The following is an 18,848-nucleotide window of genomic DNA, read 5'->3' as shown; positions in this document are numbered from 1 at the left end:
CTCCATTCCACTGGGGAACTTGGGGAGACGGTGTTGGGTCCGACCCAGAGTCAGCCCACGGGAGGGGCAGGCTGTCGGGCACCATCCATCCACCTGCTCCTGTCAGCTGTTGGCCGCGGCGTGCGCCCAGGAGGGCTCACCCCTGACACTTCTAGCCTGCCCCGCATATGCCCATGCTTTAGGGACTAGGAACACTCCTCGGGCAAACGAAGCTGGAGTCCCAGGGCATAAGATGGGGCACCCACAGCATCTGCTACACAGCCCAGCTCATTCACGTGCCAACTCAATCAGGAACAGCTCAGGCGCGTATCCCCCCGCTGAGAGCCGGCCCCTCCTGTACCAATCATCCCCCCAAGGCATCAACATTTGCACGCGCCTCCTCACTCAGGAAGCACCAGCTTTCCACCTGAGTGAGAACCCTGGTCTATACAGAATCTGGCAGTCGGAGTATCCCAGGCCCATGGGGACACAGGTGACAATCCCACCCTGGCCTCAGTGTATCTTGCGTGGGCTGGGATTGGGCTGACCTTGCACATATCCAGGAAGCCGTTCAAGAGAAGAGGACAGTCAGACTCGCTGTTTCATCGAGGGTGAACAGGGAGAAGCTCGGGCAGATTTTAACTGAGTTGAAAGTACGAATTGTAAGAGCAAAGGTAGTTTTTTTTCTGGTGATTCAAGAGAAGCTATGACATTCATAAGGTATTTTCATCTACATCAGGTGGGACATTTGAAAAATGAAGACGGGGCTCCCATTAACTGGGCTTTGGAGGATGGTGATAGTTTTTGTCTAATGTTTTGATATGAAGTGCATTGGCCAAGCTTCCGCTGGGCGTCAGGACCAAAATCAGCCCTCATGCAGGATTTGTCTTTAAGCCCCAAGGTCTCGGGGGACAGGCTGCAGGGACACCAGTTCTAACTACCCTGGACCCCAAAAGACAACATGAAGAGACCAGCTCTGCTGGCGTCTGTCACACAAGAGATGGCAGAGATCTCACTTTTTAACAGGCTGGTAAAATACCCCTTTTGCAAAGAACAGCATGAAATTTTTGTAGATGTGAACCAGCCTGTTTTGCACCAACTTGAAAGCAATGCACACGATCTCCATCCCAATGATGATATAAATGGAGAAGAACAAGAAGAAATGGGGGTGTTCTAAAACGGTGTCCCCGAACCCAATGGTGGTCAATGTGACGAAGCAGAAATAGAAGGCGTTCTCGAAGTCCAGCCGCTTCTCCCAGATGGGGAGGATGGCGGCTGCACAGGAAATGTAGGCGAACACAAGGAGGGCAATGACCGGGAGGGGCACGTCCAGCTTCTCCACCTGCCGTCCCACCTGATCCAGATTGCTGATGACCGAGTAGGAGAGTCGTCCTGACACCAGCTCGGGACATGAGTTACTCCTCTCCACGGCCCGCGGGGGCGGGGGCAGCGTGTTCTGTGTCTCTCGTGCAAGAAGTCTCTCGAACAGATCCGTGTTGCTGCTTGGGGCGGAGGGACACGGGCCGGGTTTGGGACCCGGAAGCTCTTGGGCGTTTATGACGATCCTGGGGACAGCTTCAGCCGCGGGCTTGGTGGCCGGCCTTCTGCAGAGCAGGCGGGAGCACCACTGGCGAAGGGGATGCGGGAAGAATGGGAGTTTTTGGAACCGATTGTAAGATGTAGACAGGAGGGTGGCCAAGATGTCACCCATGTCCGTGAGGACTAGGAACATCAGGGGGATGCCAAAGAGTGCGTAGAGCATGCACAGATATTTACCGAGCCTGGTGACGGGGTAGATGTGGCCGTAACCTGAAAGAGAGCACAGAGCCCAGGAATGGTTGTCTGCTCTTCCCCCTCCCCCGAAAAAGCTTTCAAGAGACCTTCTGCCATTTCTCTTCCTTGGTACGATGGTTTACACAATGTGTTTGAAAATACTCATCTTAATACATTCACCAGCCATCTGGCCTTGGGCTTGCTTTGCTGGGGGCAGTGACAGGGGAGACTCAGCTTCTCTTTAGGAGAAGGAGCACGGCATGTCCAGATCTTGGACCCAAGACGTTCTTGGCAGGGAACAAGCGTGTCTGGGAGTGAGCTGATCGCTTTTCACTCTGCCGCGGCCATTTCTAAACATCGGCATGGCGGGACGCATGCAAGGGGGGAGGCGGGAGTCGGCTCTGCCATCAGACCCATCTCCTCCTTCATCCTCCACAAAAGCACCTGTTTTTAAGAAGCCACCCTTGTCCTCCCCGGGATGTCTGGACCCCTCCTTTATTTGTTCCTCCATAATGGGCCTTTAGTATACGCCAACAGTGTACAGCAGTGTACATAGCATGAGGGACAGCGGAAGGATGGAAGGTATGAGATACAAGTTGCTGCCCTCGGAGCCACTGAGGTTTAGTAGATTAGACCAACACGTTCACAAACGCTAGTGAAGTGGTAAGGATCCCAGCATCGAGACTCTTACCAACCTGAGTTCGAATCCCAGCTCTGCCATTTCCTAGAACCTTACTTGACTTGCGCTCACGTGGTCAAGTTTCTTGCCCATAACACAGGGAGGCAATCCCCGCTTTGTATATTGACCCCCTGGAAGGATGACGTGAGACCAGGGCCTGACCCATCGGGCAAAGCTGAGAAATGCTGGCGTCCCCACGCTCAGGCTGATCAATACTGCCGGTCGCGCTTACTGGGGGCTGGCAGTGCCCCACCTGCAGAGGCAGATGTTATCACCATTCACAGGTGGGGAAACTGAGGCTTGGAGAAATGGAGCAACCCAGCCAAGAGCATTCAGGGACGAAGAGTGGAGTTGGCAGTCAAGCTTTAGACTTGTCACACCGGCATTGGAGCACCCAAGGGGGTGGAACATTGCCATTCTTACAAACCAGTCAGCCAAGCAAAGGGAGGGGTGGGCTGAGGCTTCTGTGCTCTTCAGGCGCCGCCCCCCTCCCATCACCCCAGCCCCGACCCTCCCATCTAAAGCGGGGCCAGAACAGAGAGGCCTTAAACCCCACAGCCCAGGCATCCGGAGCTTCTGGAGGGAGCAAGCTCAGTGACTTCAACAGAGTGAGGGAAATGCTTTTGTATTAAACGCCTGTGTTTAATTTTTGATGCCATAAAGGATGATTAATACAGAAAAACCTAGGCCAATTATGCAAATTGACTCAACAGCACTTGCTCTGCTGGCTGGCTAACCCCAGCCCCAGCTCCCGGCTCCCGGTGGCCTGCTCTGGCCTCAGGCTCTGCCTTCCAGCGTCAGGCATGCATCCGGGTCCCCCGCAACACCAGGGTCCTGGGAGAGCGCTGCGGACCTCAACGGTCTCATCGGTTGGCATCCATCCCAGAGCACTCCACACCCCCCTTGGCTGATTCCACGAGGCAAATTGGTGGCATTTGGTGGCAGGGGCAGTTCAATCTGAATGTGCCTTCATAGCGTATGTGCACATTGAGCGCTTACTGCATGCGCTGGGGACACCGTGGTGAGCAGAACAGATACGGAATCCCACCTCGCTGAGTTTCTGGTGTAGGGAGAGAGGCAGATGTGAATAACGTAGCCACACTGGTGAGCTCGCTGTGGCAGGTGGAGATCAACCACAGGACATAAAAGAGCACACTGTCCCATGAGCGATTAGAGCAAGGCGCCCCTCCTGGACTCGCCTTTATTGAGCACCTAATTCATGCCTGGCACTTGTGGGTGGGCTTGGGGGTACAGTGGGAAACAGGCAGAGGTCCTGCCCTTTAGAGCTCCTACCTGAGAAGGAAGCAAGGCCTTGAGCTTAGCTCTCCACCATCCATAGGATGTGGTGAGGACCCAACAGTTGTATACACCAGGGGACGGGAATGGGGGCCACGTTGGCTAACCCTCCCATCAGAAACCCAGGTTTGTTTCAGGGGGCAGGACTTGCTGAGACAATGCCAAGGGTTCCAAATGCCTCAGTTTCCCTTCCCTTTTCCTTGAGGGTCTCCAGCAGCTCCGGCCGTCGCCTCTAGGAGAAGAGGTTGCACAAGAGGCCTCAGAGCCCTGTCCGGGCTTCAGTAAAAGCCAAGAAGCACTGAGGCGATGAAGGTGGGGGTGTGGTCTTAAAGGGGAAGGTGGAGAAGAGGAACAGAGGTGGGCCACCGGTGGGATGACTATCTGCCCAGTTTGCCTAGGACTGAGGGGTTTCTGTGCTAAAACTGTGGCAGTCCCAGGCAAACTGGGCAGTTGGTCACTCCAGCCATGAAGGAAGGCATGGAAAGATTCTCTGGAGCAGGGAAGATGAGGGACGAGGGCACCTGGACCCTCTTGTGGAGGGGAAGGAGCTCAGACCTGGCCATGGAGCCCCAGGTGTCAATGAAGATTCTTGGGCCAAAGCTTTTCATAAGCCCCATGCAGCCACCAGTGCTTAGCAGGTCCCCAGCAGCCATGAGGGCCCAGAGAGGGGGGCCACCCTGTTTTCTAGATGGTGGGTTCTTGTGCACTCCCAGGCAAGTCAGGAGACACCCCACAGTAAAAACATCTCGGCTTCTAGGATAGGGTCCCAGCATCAGATCTATTTTAAAGAAAAGAACATCCCATTGCTAGAATAAAGTGCCTTTTAGAGTGAAAATTCCCTGCATTGCAAAATCCCTAATGCCAACAACCATCGTTATTACCATTATTTAGTGGACAAGGAACAGGGAAGTCAGGGGACCTGTCTGGGGTGGCACAGCTCAAAGCCGACAAGGGCGTGCACCCCTCAGCTGAAGGCTTCCCTGTCCACCTGCCCCCCCCAGTGTTCTCCTTGGCAAGGGCGAATTTAGCGGGTTTAAACTAGAGGTGGCCTCGAGGTAGAACACGTTGAATCTAGGAGATATGCCATTTTTCAGAAAATGCTTCAAGGAAGCAAACCTGAGAGAGTATGTGGCCCCTGTGAAGGAAATTGTATTAACTGTACCCATTATTGAATGCTGAGATGCATAACGGAAAATCCCATCATTTCTTATAATGTATTCCTATATTCCAGTACGGTCAGCCCACTTCACTTAGGCTGTGAGTATTTAATAACCCATGCACTTTACTTACTTTCTTTCTTTTTAAGTAGGCTCCACGCCCAGCATGGAGTTCAATGTGGGGCTTGAACTCCTGACCCTGAGATCAAGCGTCCGAAGCTTAACGGACTGAGCCCCCGTAGAGCCCCCACACACTTTACTTTCTAATCCAAGGAGACTGACCCAGTCGGAAATGACTGGGGACTGACCAACCTCACACCTGCCAGGTGTCCCTTTTTCCCCATCAAGGCCAGGTGCATTAAGGGTGGCCCAGAGATGGAGGGCAGGAAGCACTTCAAACACTGTTATTGATCACAGGCAGCGGAGAACCTCCCCAACATCCTCTTCCAGTTGTAATTACCGGACGACATGATGTCCTAATTGATTTGATGGTAGCCTCGCTTTCTTGGGACTTAAACCAAGATAATGCATTTCCATTAGATCAGTGGTTCACAGCCTGGGCTCCCATTAGAATCACCTGGAGGGCTCTGAAAAATACTGAGGCCTGGGTTTGTCCCTAGAGACCCTGACTTGATTGCTTAGGGTCCAGGCTTGGGACCCTAAGATAGCCAGGCAATGTGCAGCCAGGGCTGAGAACCGTCGAATCGCATCAGAGCTTTGCAAGCATTGGCGTGCATCAGCATTGCCTGGAGAACTTATTAAATACAGATTTCTTGGGCCCCACACCTATAGTTTCCAGCTCAGCAGGTCTAGGATGGGGCCTGAGAATTCATTCTCATTTCTAATAGGTTCCCAGGTGATGCTCATGCATGCTAACGGGTCCAGAGACCACCGCATTCGATCAGTTCTCATTGGGGAAAATTTTGCCTCCCAGGGGACATTTGACAATGTGGAGACAGCAGGAGAAGTAGGGCCCTCAGGTGGGTAGGGACCAGGGATGCCGCTAATCTTCCTACAATGCCCAGGACAGCCCCCACCGTGAAGAATCATCTAGCTCGAGATGTCCACGGTGCCTGCCCAGAAAGCCTGCATTAGGTTAATCCCCTGAAGTTCTCCAGGAAAAGGAAAACGAACTGAACCCCTTTGCTCATCTCCACTACCTTCCTTGAGGCTGCTGCTTCCCTGCCACTGCTGCTCCACTGAGCTGTGGGTCTCTCTGGAAAGGCCAGCTGCGCTCCGACCTTGCCTTGGGGGCTGTGAGCTCCCTCTCCAGAGCCTCAGCTCGCCGCTAAATGGCAGAGCCCCTGCCCCATAGGCCGGTCGTGTCATGAGGCTTAGATAAGATCGTGCATATAAAGGCCGGACAGACCACGCCCGGCGCTGGGAATTGCCCAGTAGGGCGGTAGTTAGCGGTGCTCTTTCTGCCCGTCCCTCCCTGCCTGTAGCCGCAAGGAGGGGGAGAGCCCGGCTCTGACAGGAGCCACCTGGGGGCGCGCTTGAGCGCAAACTCGCGTCCATCCGTGAAGCTGTCGCCGCAAACGCGGGGTGTTCAGCAACTATTCCTTCATCTTTCTTGGGGTACGGCTGCTCCCCCACCCCCCGATTTAGAGATAGATCCAATTGGTCTAGGTCCTTCTGGTCATCTGCCAGGACTGACTCAGGTGTGGGGGGTTTCTAGGAAGAGTTTCCTTGCTGGTGGTGACGGCCAGCCCCTTCTCAGTCGGACATGCAGGGCCGCGCGACCGGAGTGGACTCTGGTGACCTGCTGAGCCGCTAAGCAGGATGGGAGAGGACCTGAGGCTCAAGGCCACGGCCGAGCCGCTCGTGAGCCGGCCCCGGAGCTGCCTCCGCGGACTTCTTACTCCGGGGGGAGCGCGTTCTCCTTGCGGTTGAAGCCCGTTGGGTTGGATTTTCCGTGAGCGGCCGCTGAGCGGATCCCGGTGTCGCCTACATTTATCCTCACGGTGACCTGCAAGGCAGGCCTGGGAGGCGTTACCGATGAGGGAGTCAGAAGGGCCACGTTGCTCCCTAATGGTCACGCCGCCGACCCCAGATGGCCAGTCTCCAGGGTCCACGGCTGTCCAGGGAGCTCCACTCCCCACGTGGGAAGGAGCTGCAGCCCCAGCACGCGGCCAGGGCCTGGGCTCTGCAACCCGTGTAGGCTCATCCCTCGCGGGGACTGGTACTCTCTGGAATTGGCCGAGAGGGGCCAGGGTGGAGCCATGGGCCACACTCCCAGTGAGGATGCTGACCCAGGAGCTCCTGAGCCTTGGCTGAGGGCAGCCTCACCACCTGCCTTCCTGTGACCCCATTCCCCGCTGGGGAGACTCCTGCCAGCCCTGGAGCGGCCCCTCCCACCTGTCCCAGCCTGCTGCGGCGCGCGGAGAGAAGCCAGGGGCCCTTAGTCCCTCAAGCATCCTCAGAGGGGGGCCCAGGGACACAGCACCCAAGTGTAAGAGCAGCCCCAGGTCCCTAGATCAGGAGGCCACTGCTCCTGCCCCGCCCCCCCCACTCCTGTCTGTTCTCTGCTCTGTCCCCCAGGAGACCACACTTTGTGTGGCCCCCGAGAAGAGGATCTGGGCTCCCCCTCTTTTTAAAAGATTTTATTTATTTATTTATTTATTTATTTATTTATTTATTTATTTGACAGAGAGAGAGACACCGCAAGAGAGAGACACAAGCAGGGGGAGTGGGAGAGGGAGAAGCAGGTTCCCACTGAGCAGGGAGCCCAATGCAGGGCTCGATCCCAAGACCCTGGAATCATGACCTGAGCCAAAGGCAGATCCTTAATGACTGAGCCACCCAGGCACCCCTGGGGCCCCCTTTAAATGAGCACATGGGCACTGTAGGGGTCAGCTCTGCCCCACACCCTCCCCTCTACCCTGGGCTCTGGAACGACTGCCCTGGGTCAATGACTTGCATATAAGGAATCCTTGCTTTGGGGCTGAAGACGCACGTAAAGGAAGTGCAGGGAATGGGGTGAGGCAGGCTCCTTCTCTCCAAGCGCCTTTCCTTCCAGGCCCTAACATCAACTCCAGCCAGACACAAGGTCTCTCTGGGAATCTGAGCTGCCCCTGTGCCCCAGACACAGGAAGACTCTCCCTGGGGCTCCCTGGGCAGGACTGGGCAGCATCCCTGCAGCACCCCCACGGACCTGCAAGACTGGCAGGCTAGTCTGGGGAAAGAACACTGGACTTGGAGTCTCGAGGCCTATTCGTGGGCACCAGCTCTACTCACTGTGTGTTCTTGGCCCCTAACAGCACCTCTCTGGGCTCAGGCTCCCCCACCTGATTCATAAGACCTCTCTGAGCTTTAAAAGAGGCAGCTTAGTACCCTGAGGGTAACTGTTGGTCCCCATTACCACCGCAGCCCTTCCTCCTCCCTCACCTCACTGTCGGCGCTCTCAGTCCTGCTCTGGGCACCAGCTCCCTTCCCCACGCCACCCCTCCCCCCCTTCGGTGCTCTCCCCTCTGTTCCCTGAGAGTCAGTTGTCATCTATATGCTGTTGACTCTGAAACCCATCTCCCCAACCTTGCCCCGACCCCTGAGCCTCAGACCCACATTTCCAGCAGGGTTGCATGTCTCCCCTTGGAAGCTCCCCCAGAGACTTGACCTTGACTGGCCCCGAATCATTGCCTCCATCCCCGGACCCAGGGTCTTCACCACCCTCCCCGCAGCCTGTCGGTCCCACCCAGCAGAGCTAGAGACTGATGTTTTCCTCATCCCCCAGGTATCCGAACACTGCAGACTTTCCCGCAAAGACTTCCTCCAATCCACCCCTCTTCTCTGTCCTCATGACCACTGTCCTGGATGAGGATGCCATCCTCGCTCTCATAGGCTGCAGAAGCCCCCCCCCCCACTACTCTCCCGCTGCCAGTCTTACCCTCTCTTGTCCCCCACCCCGCGCTACAGCTGGGGTGATCTTTCTGGAACGCTGCGCTACCGTGTTCTTCCCTTGTTTAAAGGACATTCCCCACTGCCCTCAGGATCAACCCAAACTCCTTAGCCCAGCTTGCAGGGCCTTCGTGTGGACTGGGTCCTCCTCTCCCTCCCACCTCTCGTCACCCCTAATTAACCTCCTTACAATGCCCGCCATTCCTTCTGTTACTGGGCCCTTGTCCACACCGGGCCTGGAGTGGCCTCTTCACACCCACATTCCCCCACACTGGCGCCTCCTGCTCTCCCTGACTCAGCCTGGCCGTCATCCCCTCCTGGGAGCCTTTAAAATGTTCTTACCATTAAAGTGTCACCTCTTGGACGGACCACCCCAAGCCTGGGGCAGCTGCCCTTATGCTGCGCCCCCACGATACCCCGAATACATCGCAGGCTGACCCCATCCGGTCACCCGGGAGCCTGGGCCGGCGGGTACCACTGGCAGGAGGTGTTTCATACAAGAATATTCAGCCAAGGGGCAGAAGGGGGCTGAAAGGCAAGCCACACCTTGCTCCCTGGGGCCTCCACCAGGGGCAAGGGGCTGCACCCACCAGAAGGGAGGGTAGTCCTTCCAAATTCCCCCAAGTAGGAGTCCCCACCTTAGGAGGGAGCACAGTCCTGCAGATTTACGTGGCTCCTTGGCCCGGCAGACCCAGCACAGGGCCAGCCCTCCTGCACCATTACTTGACCGAGTGAACTGAATATTCTACCTCCCCACCAAGGCGCCCCAGCCTCCCCCTGCTCCCTCTTGCTCCCCCGACATCTCCCCACCAAGGTCTGCCCTTGCCCTGGGACTTACCCACGGTGCTGATCATTGTGCAGCAGAAAAAGAGCGAGCTCAGGAAGGACCAGTCTGCAAACCCGTTAAGCCAGTGGGGCTTCACCTTCTGCAGTAGCACCCCGAGGTCCCGTTTCCTGCCTTCCTCCACTGGGGAAAGAGAGGACCAGAGTGAGGGAGGGGGTTTTGCTCAAGACAGGTCCCACCACATGCAGGGGTCTTCCCCAGGGAACAGGATCCCCCTGCCTTGTGGCCCCTTAATGCCAAAACCTGGTTCTGCTTTTGCTGTCTCTGCACTTAGTTCCTGCGGAGATGACAAGGCCTTGTCCCCTGTGAGAGGAGCCCTCAGGGAGAGTCCCCCAGGGGTCTGGCACAACCTCAGCCACAGGATTGCTGTGTGGCCTAAGGGGGCTTCCAGAAATTTCTGAGCCGCTGCGTCTTTCGCTTTGCAAAGGGGCATTCTACTTCTGCTCAGTCTCTTTCACAAGGTTTTGAGAATGGAAAACAAAATGGGTCTTATGAAATGCAAGCTCTTATATGGATACAAACCATCCCTAATCCCGGAGGTCATTAAGACTGATGGCATTTGGTACTCATACTGGGATCTGTGGGCACCAAGGCGCCTGAGGATTTCTGGGAAGCCGTGACTTTCACATCTGACCCTGGGCCAGCCGAGCATGACTGGGGCCCTGGTTCCTCAGGGAGGTTCCCAAATAGCTCTATTGGCCTGGGTGGCCAGTGGGCTTTGGGACCTCAGAGCCATCCTGAGACCCTGGCATGTGGCGGGAGCTCACAACTCATGTGAAAGGACGCCGAGCTGGGAGTCTGGACATTCTAGAGCCGGCTCTGACCCTGGGTAGCTCCCACAGCCGTGGACGGGATGCTTCTTTCTGAGCCTGCTTCCCCATCAGGGAGGGAGCATGATGTGGTGACAAGTGGGCTCTGGAGTCCAACGCCCCGGGGTGGAATCCTTGGCTCCACTTTGTAGTTTGTGACCTTGGCCAGCTGCTTAACTCCCAGATCCTCCGTTTCCGAATCTGTAAAAGGGGTCAGTTCATACAGGCCCCTGGGGGTGGCATGAGGACTCAGTGCGATAACGCAGGAATTTGTTCTGCACTGGGTCTGCACTTACAGGGCATTTAAATCTCCAACAAAAATTAGTAAAAAACGGGGTGGGAGGGGCGTCTGGCTGGCTCAGTCAGAAGAGCACGCAACTCTCTTGATCTCAGGGCCATGAGTTCGAGCCCCACATTGGGCGCAGAGATTATTTAAAAAACAAAAACAAAATGGGTTTGGCCCAGTGCCTGTGTTCCCATTGTATTCTGTCCATCAGAATCACCGGGGAAACTTTATAAGATTCCCAGCCCAGCTCTGGAAATCCTGATTAAGTGGGTTTGGAGAAGAGCCTGGAAATGTGTATTTCAGACAAGCTCCCTGGATGATTCTGATGCCTGATCAGGTTTGGGAAGCTCTGAACTTGTTGCCCTCAGAGCTGGGGATGGCTCAGTGTCCTGGCGATGGCGGGGGCGGTGGCAGAGGATATGTCCTGGGTCAACTGAGCAGCGTGTGTCTGTCTGGTAGAGATGCAGAGAGAAGGAGCAGGACCCTCCGTGGAGGAGAGACTCTGCCTCCTGAAAGCCTGCTGGAGAAGCAAGGTCAGGTCCATGGGGGGAGCCATGAGAAGCCCAGCTGATGACTTACCCATCACACCAGGGACATCCTTCCCCTCACTTGTAGAGGCTGTTTTTCCTTTGTCTTTTACTGTGGACTCTCTATATTTTTATTTTAGTCTGTGAAATACATATTTGCAAACTTTGGGGAACAAGGCAGAGCAGGACTAAGTGACTAAAGACAAACGAAATGCAGTAAGGACAGAAAAGTGCCTTGTGCCTTTCAAGAGGCTTCATGTTCTTAATCTGCTTCCCACAGGGTCCCTATGATTTGCAGGCCTGAGACTGTGGGCCCCCACCGTCCAGCACACTGAGACACAGAGACGGCAACAGCTCTGCTTCAGGTTACACAGCAAGTTGGGGGAGCAACCGGGATTGAAACCGGGCACCCAAGTTACCAGTTCCCTCCCCTGAGCGCAACGGTAGAAAAGGCCACTGGGAACAGAAAGTGGGAGAGAAGAGGGCCAGGCGGCTCCCCCTGGGGGGCCAAGCCCAGTTTGATTGTCCCTTGAATCCTAGTTCCTGTAGACTGAGTCCTGGGGCTGGGCAGGCATAATTCGGAGGAGCAGCCTAGGAACCCGCAGCCCCAAGTCTGGTCACCCATGGCCCCCAACCAACCTCATCAAATCTCCAGCAATCCATCCTCCTCAGAACCTGTCCGTCTGGGTGGGGCTGGGAACTGAGGCAAAGGGAACTGAGCAAAGGGAAGGGTCCTTCCCGAGCACGTACTGGGCACTCAGTGCTTTCCCTACATTCTTCATAGCAACCCTAACAGGCTTTTGTTTTCCCTGTTTTATGGAGGAGAAAACTGAGGCTCAGAGAGGAGTCATTTGCCTAAGGTCCCACACAGAGGCAGAGAGGATACAAGCTGAGGGCTCCTACAGCCTCCCCCCCCAGCCCTCTGCTCTCTGGGGGCTGCCTCCCCACATGGAGAAAGGGCCCACCCCACCCAGAGGAGCCACCTACCTGTTCTGTTGCATTTCAGGATGCCACAGAGCTCCACCAAGAACTCCTCAAAGTCTGGGTCATTTGGCCCCAGCTTCTGGCCACCCTCGATGGCCGAGAAGAGGGCAGCACCCAGCAGTGCGTAGGTCACCAGGGAGCAGAGGAAGCAGAAGCGAGGGAAAAGCTTCTCCAGGGCCTCCAGCAAACACTTCCTGGCCGGGGGTGGCCCCGCAGCCTCCATCCTCCCAGGAGCACTCAGAACAGGAGGAGCTGGTGGGAGAGGCAGGAGCAGCCCCGGCTGGAGGAGGAGGAGGGACAGGAGAGGAATGGGAGTGCCCAGAGAATGGCCAGGCTCCAGCACTAAGTGGATGGTGCACGTGCTTCCCCAAGGACCAGGAAGCAGCCGGTTCTCATCACGTTCAGTCACTTAGATGGCGCCCCCAGAACCCCAAATTGCTATTGATCCACTGGCCTGGAGCTGCCCTGCAGGGGCTTTGGGTGACGTTGTGGGAGCGGCTCTGTGCTCTGGCCTTTCCCATCTGGAAGCTGCAATTTTGACTTCCAGGTACCAAACCTGACTTTTGGTTTTCAGTCAAGTGTTGCCCTTCCTGAGGGTTGTCTGTGGTATCTGGTTTCCTGGTCTGGTAGTAATAATAGTCATGGGCATGGCCAGAGCTCTATGGTCTCCAGGCTTGATCCCGTATGGATCTAATTATTGGTCCTAATTCTTCACTCCCCTGTAGCATAGCCCCCCTGTATAGCCCACCTTAAGGTGGGCAGAGCTAGACCATGTGATTTGCTCTAGCCAATCAGCTGTTAGCAGACATGGCAGAAGCAGGGGCTTGAAATGTGCCCTGTGCCCTATCTCTGCCATGGGAAAAACATGGCCAGTGACAGGCACAGGGTTGTTGCCCATTTGGATCCCCCTTCACAAAAGGATTCTCTGCGCAGCTTCAAGGAACACAGTTCACGACAGCCTCCAGCTGTTCATCCTTCAGGCTGTACCTCAACTTTCAAGCCCTCTTCTCTGGGAAGCCCTGCGCAACGACTGAGCAAGGTGGGGGTACGAGAGCTTCCCTCCGTCTGTGCCCCTCCCCCCAGGGACTCCTCCAACCTGCAACCTTTGTTCTAGAACTTCCCCGTTGGTCCGCCAGAGGTTTTGTCAGCCTGCATCATGATCGGAAGGCTTTCTCTGTCGCATCCTGCATTCCAGAGAAGGTTTTGCAACTCTTACCCCATTTCTCCATGTCCACTTTGTAGAGGATCCACAACCTGGGGTAGTTGGCAGCAAAAGTGTACTGTGAGAGCAAACTCTAAGATGGAAGTTTGGGACGGGGTTGACCAATAGCCAGCTGGTGGGGAGATGGTGTACAGAGAGCTCTTGGCTCCAGGTGGCCTTCCAGCTGATAAACTCCCCCTGGTGGTGACAGCAATGGTATGCAGGTGGAAGGTGTTGACCAGTGCAACAATTCGGGCACTGAAAACATTGGAGGAATGATCACGCAAGCACAACGAGTTTGGGTGGCCACCATGAGATCACATCGATCATCCGAAGGCAAACATAGAAGAGGGAAGTTAGTCGGACAGATTACAGCCTCTGCTGCAGTTGGTCTCAGGGCTGCAACTGATACTCATAGTCCCCTTCCTTAACTACCCATTCTAAATCCCCTTGTCCTCTTCCAACTCTTCTATTGTCTCAATGGCTGACCCAATGTCATGACCCAAATCCTCATTCCTGGGGATGTCCGAGTCCAGGGTAACCATATCTTTTTCAGGTTGGAGTTGCTTATTTTGTCCATCCAAAGACACAGTTGGGTAAGAAGTACCAAGAGGTACCTAAGTGGGTCACCTGAGTCACACTCATGTTCCTTCCAGGCTCCATCGTGTGAAAGAAGCCCTACCTCCTCCTTTTGACAAGGCAATTGCCCTTGACAAGCTGATCACCCTTCTCTTGCTTTCTGGCTACTAAAGTGCCCAGACAGCAGCCATAGGGTTCAATGGGCCCCTTACTAGCTCTCCTGGTGAATGTGTCCCGCTTGGGGATCAGGACCTCTACAGAGCCCAGAGTTGTGGAGATGGAAGACAGTAAAGGAATATGATTATGATCATGCAATTCTCAGTGCGAAATAGAAAGCAACCAATGCTTCACTGCTTCTTTACTGCCCTGAAGAACAAGAAAATCTCCAAACATAGAACAAGCCAACTGTTCTGCCTCTCCACCCCCACACTTACATCTGTATCTAGCCTCCTAGACAGGGTCAAGTTTAAGAACTTTTTGCCTAGCCCTAGGTCCCCAAGATTTTCTTCTGTTTTCTTCTAGTAGTTTTATAGTTTTTCTGCTTATATTTAAGTCCATGATCCATATGAGTTAATTTTTGCAAAACATGTCACACTTAGTTCAAGGTTGATTTTTTTTTTGCCTATAGACACTAAATTGCTCCAGTGCCACTTATTGAAAAGTCTATTGTAACTCTGTTGGATTGTTTTTTCACCTTCATGAAAAATCTGTTGAGTGAATTTATGTAAATACACTTCTGGTTTCTTAATTCTGGTCCATTGATCTGATGTCTATCCTTCTACTAATACAGCACTATCTGATTACTATAGCTATGTAATAGCCCTTAATATCAGGTACAGTGATTTCTCCCACCTTATTCTTCTTTCTCAAGATTTTTTGAGCTATTTAAAGGAAATTCTGTGTAAGTTTTAAAATAATTTCATCTATATCTACATAAAACCTAGCTGGGATTATGACAGGAACTGCATGAAACCCACAGAACAATGGGAAGACACTTGACATCTTCCCTGTGTTAAGCCTTCCAGTCCATGAACATGGGATGTCTCTCTTGGATGTTACTTTGGAACAACACCGTAGTGTGCTCCAACACCATAGTGAGCTCCACCATAGTGTGCTCAACATTTTAAGATAAGAACACATAAGCTATTTGTTATTAAATGCTATTAATGTGCTCGGGGGCAGTGTTACTAAGTGAAAGCATAAGGTGGTTAGGGTAATGAAGTGTATTTGCATTATCTTTTTAAGGCTTTTTTTTTATACATAATTCAAGCATCCAGAATACTATAAAAAAATAACATGGGGCACCTGGGTTGGCTCAGTGGGTTAAGCCTCTGCCTTCGGCTCAGGTCATGATCTCAGGGTCTTGGGATTGAGCCCCACATCAGGCTCTCTGCTAAGGGTGGCTCAGTCAGTTAAGCAGTTGCCTTTGGCTCAGGGCCTTGAGACGGAGCCCCACATCGTGCTCTCTGCTCAATGGGAAGCCTGCTTCTCTTTCCCTTTGTCTGCCACTCCCCCTGTGTTCTTTGTCTCTCTCTGTCAAATAAATAAAATCTTAAAAAAGAAAAGAAAAGAACAAATGCCTTATACCCATTACCCCTGAGGCCATGCACCACCATCTGGAGGGAGACAGGGAGCTGGATAGAGGAAGACCCTGTGATAGAACATGAACTGAAGACAGGTGAGCAGCAGCCCATTAGCCACATGATCTAGTTGTACGTGATTCAGTTACGATTTTTGTCAGTCTACAGGAGTTATTCACCCATACTTGGGCCAATGGGATAGTGGTGGCAGAAATAGGTGAGAACCCACAAGAGGAGGAAACTCTTGTGGATAAGTCAGGGCCAAGAGATCCAGTCATGCCTGCCCACTCAGAGATGACCCAAGTTTCCTCCATTTTTAGGAGATGGGAATTTTTCTGCTTCCTATACATTATCTAGTCCCTTTACCTAGGGAGGAGAGACTTCCCCTTGCTGAAGTTTAAATCCCTCTCCTAATGAGGCATCAGATAGATGTCAGTCAACCAGCCAAAAAAGCACTTCCTGGGGGGCCCAGTAGAGGCCAGATGACAGGAGGCCAATAAAGGTTCCCACCATCCACAGGAAGCGAGAATGCAGATACCTGGGTTCATACACTTCAGTATAATAAGGGACGAATTAGGAAGTGAGCTGCAAACACTCTGTGGCTTATGGAGGCAGAAGAGAGAGGGATGCCATGAGCCCGAGCAGCCTAGGGCAGCCTCGTGGAAGAGAAGAGCTCAAAAGATGCCAAGGAGGGACGCCTGGGTGGCTCAGTTGGTTAAGCAGCTGCCTTCGGCTCAGGTCATGATCCCAGCGTCCTGGGATCGAGTCCCACATCAGGCTCCTTGCTTGGTGGGGAGCCTGCTTCTCCCTCTGCCTCTGCCTGCCATTCTGTCTGCCTGTGCTTGCTCTCTCTCCCTCTCTCTCTGACAAATAAATTTAAAAAAAAAATGCCAAGGAGAAGGAAATTAATGCCCAGCTGAGAGCAGATCCGGTAATAGGTCTGACTGAGGTAAAATTTTCTAGTTCTGGAAGTGGGGGTGGGTGGAAACAACAGCAAGGGCTTTTGTTCCTTTAGATGAGCAGTGTTTTTGCTGAGAACACAGGAACACAAGGTGCAGATAAAACAAAATTGAGCTTTAAGGCCGCTTCCCGGTCTCCTGAGACCCAGTACCTGAGACCTCCCCTCAGGTAGTACGTGTACACAGACAATGGAGAAGAGGGATGGTGCTATCCAACAGCCAAGGATGAGTCCTTCTAATCCAGACAGAGGAAGAAGGACATCACCTAGCCTGGCTTCCCCTGGAGTAGCAGGAGCAGCCGTGGCCCATGTGAACTCTCCCGCCACAGCCCTGCAAGGAGACATGGAATCATGCTCTCACCCTATGGGTGTGTGTGTACGTGTGTGCGTTTCTGTTTCTCTCTCTTGACAAGTACTGGGCAGGGGGGCTTCTCAGTCACAATAAACCCATCAATTCTTTTAAAAATAATGGGAGCCAATTACACTCCTACATTAAATATGACCTTGGTTCCTAGAATCAAATTGCTGTGTTACAATCAAGTCGTATAGCCCACTTTATACTTATGACCTACAGGCTTACCACTCAGGGCAGAATGTGGGAACTGAAGAAAGAAAGTCTTAATACAATCAGGTTGGTGGAGAGAAGGCAGGGAGGTCGGGGTGGGGTGTACGAACCAGGCCTCCAAAGCTCGTTTGCTTGATCCAACCTACACATGCAGCCTAGGTGGGCCCCTCTCAGGTTAGGTCTCCACCTCTGGTCCAGTCGGCTTTGCCCTGGGCTTAGGGCCCTGTGGCCTCCCATCTGCACAGTTAGGCCTATGGGGAAGGGGTGGTTCCTTCAGAGAGAGCTGGACCTGCAGATCGAAGAGGAAGATTGAACATTAGGGCTGTCATTGATCAAAAACTTGCCTAGAGATCACCATTCCCTACCTGGCAGTCCCCTGTGTCCTTGATGGGGTAAAGGCAGATTTGCTTGAACTATATACAGTGGTTTAAAAAAAAAAAAAAAAAAGGAGGTTTATTGATCTCTTACATAATAGTCCAAAAGCAAGATGTGCTCGTTGCTGGGGCAGCCCTGCTTCATCCAGACACTAAGTACCCGGGTTCTTTCCATCTTGCTGCTCTGCTTTATCCCAGGGTAGCAGTTTTCAGAGTGTGGTCCCTGTAGACCAACAGCATGACCACAGTCTGGGAACTTGTTCGAAATGGAGGCTCTTGGGTCCAGATTTCAAAATTCTGGGGGTGGGACCCAGCAGTCTGACCAAGCCCCCAGGCAATTCCGAAGCTCACTGGAGTGTGAGAAGCACTACCCTTGGGCACTGTCCTCACCGACATGCTCTGGGCTCTGAAGCCCACCTCTGTTTTAGTCAAGGGGAAGGGAAAGAGGAAGTCAGGACAATTAACCCTCTTTTAAGATGGTGGGGTGGAAATTACATGCATCATTTCTTTTTTTTTTTTTTAAGATTTTATTTATTTATTTAGGAGTGAGATGAAGAGAGGGATGGAGAAAGAGAGAACACACGTGCAGGTAGGGGAAAGGAGAAGGACAAGCAGATTCTGTGCTGAGCACAGAGTCAGATCCCACGACCCTGAGACTATGACTGGAGCTAAACCTAAGACCCGGATGCCCAACAGACTGAGCCACCCAAGTACCCCCACTTCTATTCATATTCAGTTGATGAGGACTTTGTCACAACTACACACAGCCATAAGGTTAGCTAGAAAAGAAACCTCTAGCAGGTGGCCATGGTCCAGGAAGAAGGGGGTGACTGTGAAGACATAACTGACCACACCTACACCAAGGGGCAGAGGGTGTCCTGAGAATGTAGCTGGAGACACCACTCTCACAGACGTTGGAGAGAGACTCATGTCTCCAAGTCTCTGGCCAGGGCCTTCATAAAATCTCTTGGCAGAGATAATGACTTCTTATAGCCTACAATTAGTTATCCTGGTTGGTGGCTGGTAGAATGAGGAAAGTCAAAAGATACATGGGAAAGTGCTTTGAAAACTTTGAAGTATAGTTATTTTTATTATTCTAGAATGCTGGGGTCTGGAGTTTCCCACACTTTCCCTCCTGCAGACTCAGCACACAATAAAGAACCAACAGACACACTGAAGGAAAATGTGATCATAATCAAAATCAAGTAGGGAAAGAAACAAAAAGTAGATTCACAGATGATCCAGGTGAGAGAGTTAGCAGACAATTAGTTTAACATAGCTTAATTTGTTAAATAGAAGAAAAGGTTGACAAATGGATGAATGAAAATTTTTAACAATATCTACAAGTTATAAGAGACAACCA

General features: G+C 53.0%; 1 protein-coding gene across 1 annotated transcript; it reads right to left on the bottom strand.

The window, feature by feature from the left end:
* Positions 1-991: 991 nt before the first annotated feature.
* Positions 992-12,451, bottom strand: KCNK18 (potassium two pore domain channel subfamily K member 18). The gene is made up of 3 exons (XM_047701786.1): positions 12,232-12,451; positions 9,617-9,745; positions 992-1,788 (listed from the first exon to the last, which is right to left on the bottom strand). Exons 1-3 carry the CDS (start codon positions 12,449-12,451, stop codon positions 992-994), a joined length of 1,146 nt encoding a protein of 381 aa, XP_047557742.1.
* Positions 12,452-18,848: the final 6,397 nt, after the last annotated feature.

This window comes from Lutra lutra, chromosome 14 (assembly GCF_902655055.1).
Source record: "Lutra lutra chromosome 14, mLutLut1.2, whole genome shotgun sequence".
Taxonomy (NCBI): domain Eukaryota; kingdom Metazoa; phylum Chordata; class Mammalia; order Carnivora; family Mustelidae; genus Lutra; species Lutra lutra.
This window is presented reverse-complemented; position numbering and strand designations above follow the sequence as displayed.

What these genes read in the sequence shown, in the direction of transcription:
- KCNK18 (XM_047701786.1), bottom strand. Translation starts at nt 12,451, where the DNA reads ATGGAGGCTGCGGGGCCACCCCCGGCCAGGAAGTGTTTGCTGGAGGCC. An exon ending in CCTGAAATGCAACAGAACAG is followed by an intron (nt 9,746 to 12,231) that starts GTAGGTGGCTCC and finishes CTCTTTCCCCAG; the next exon opens with TGGAGGAAGGCAGGAAACGG. An exon ending in CACAATGATCAGCACCGTGG is followed by an intron (nt 1,789 to 9,616) that starts GTAAGTCCCAGG and finishes GCTCTCTTTCAG; the next exon opens with GTTACGGCCACATCTACCCC.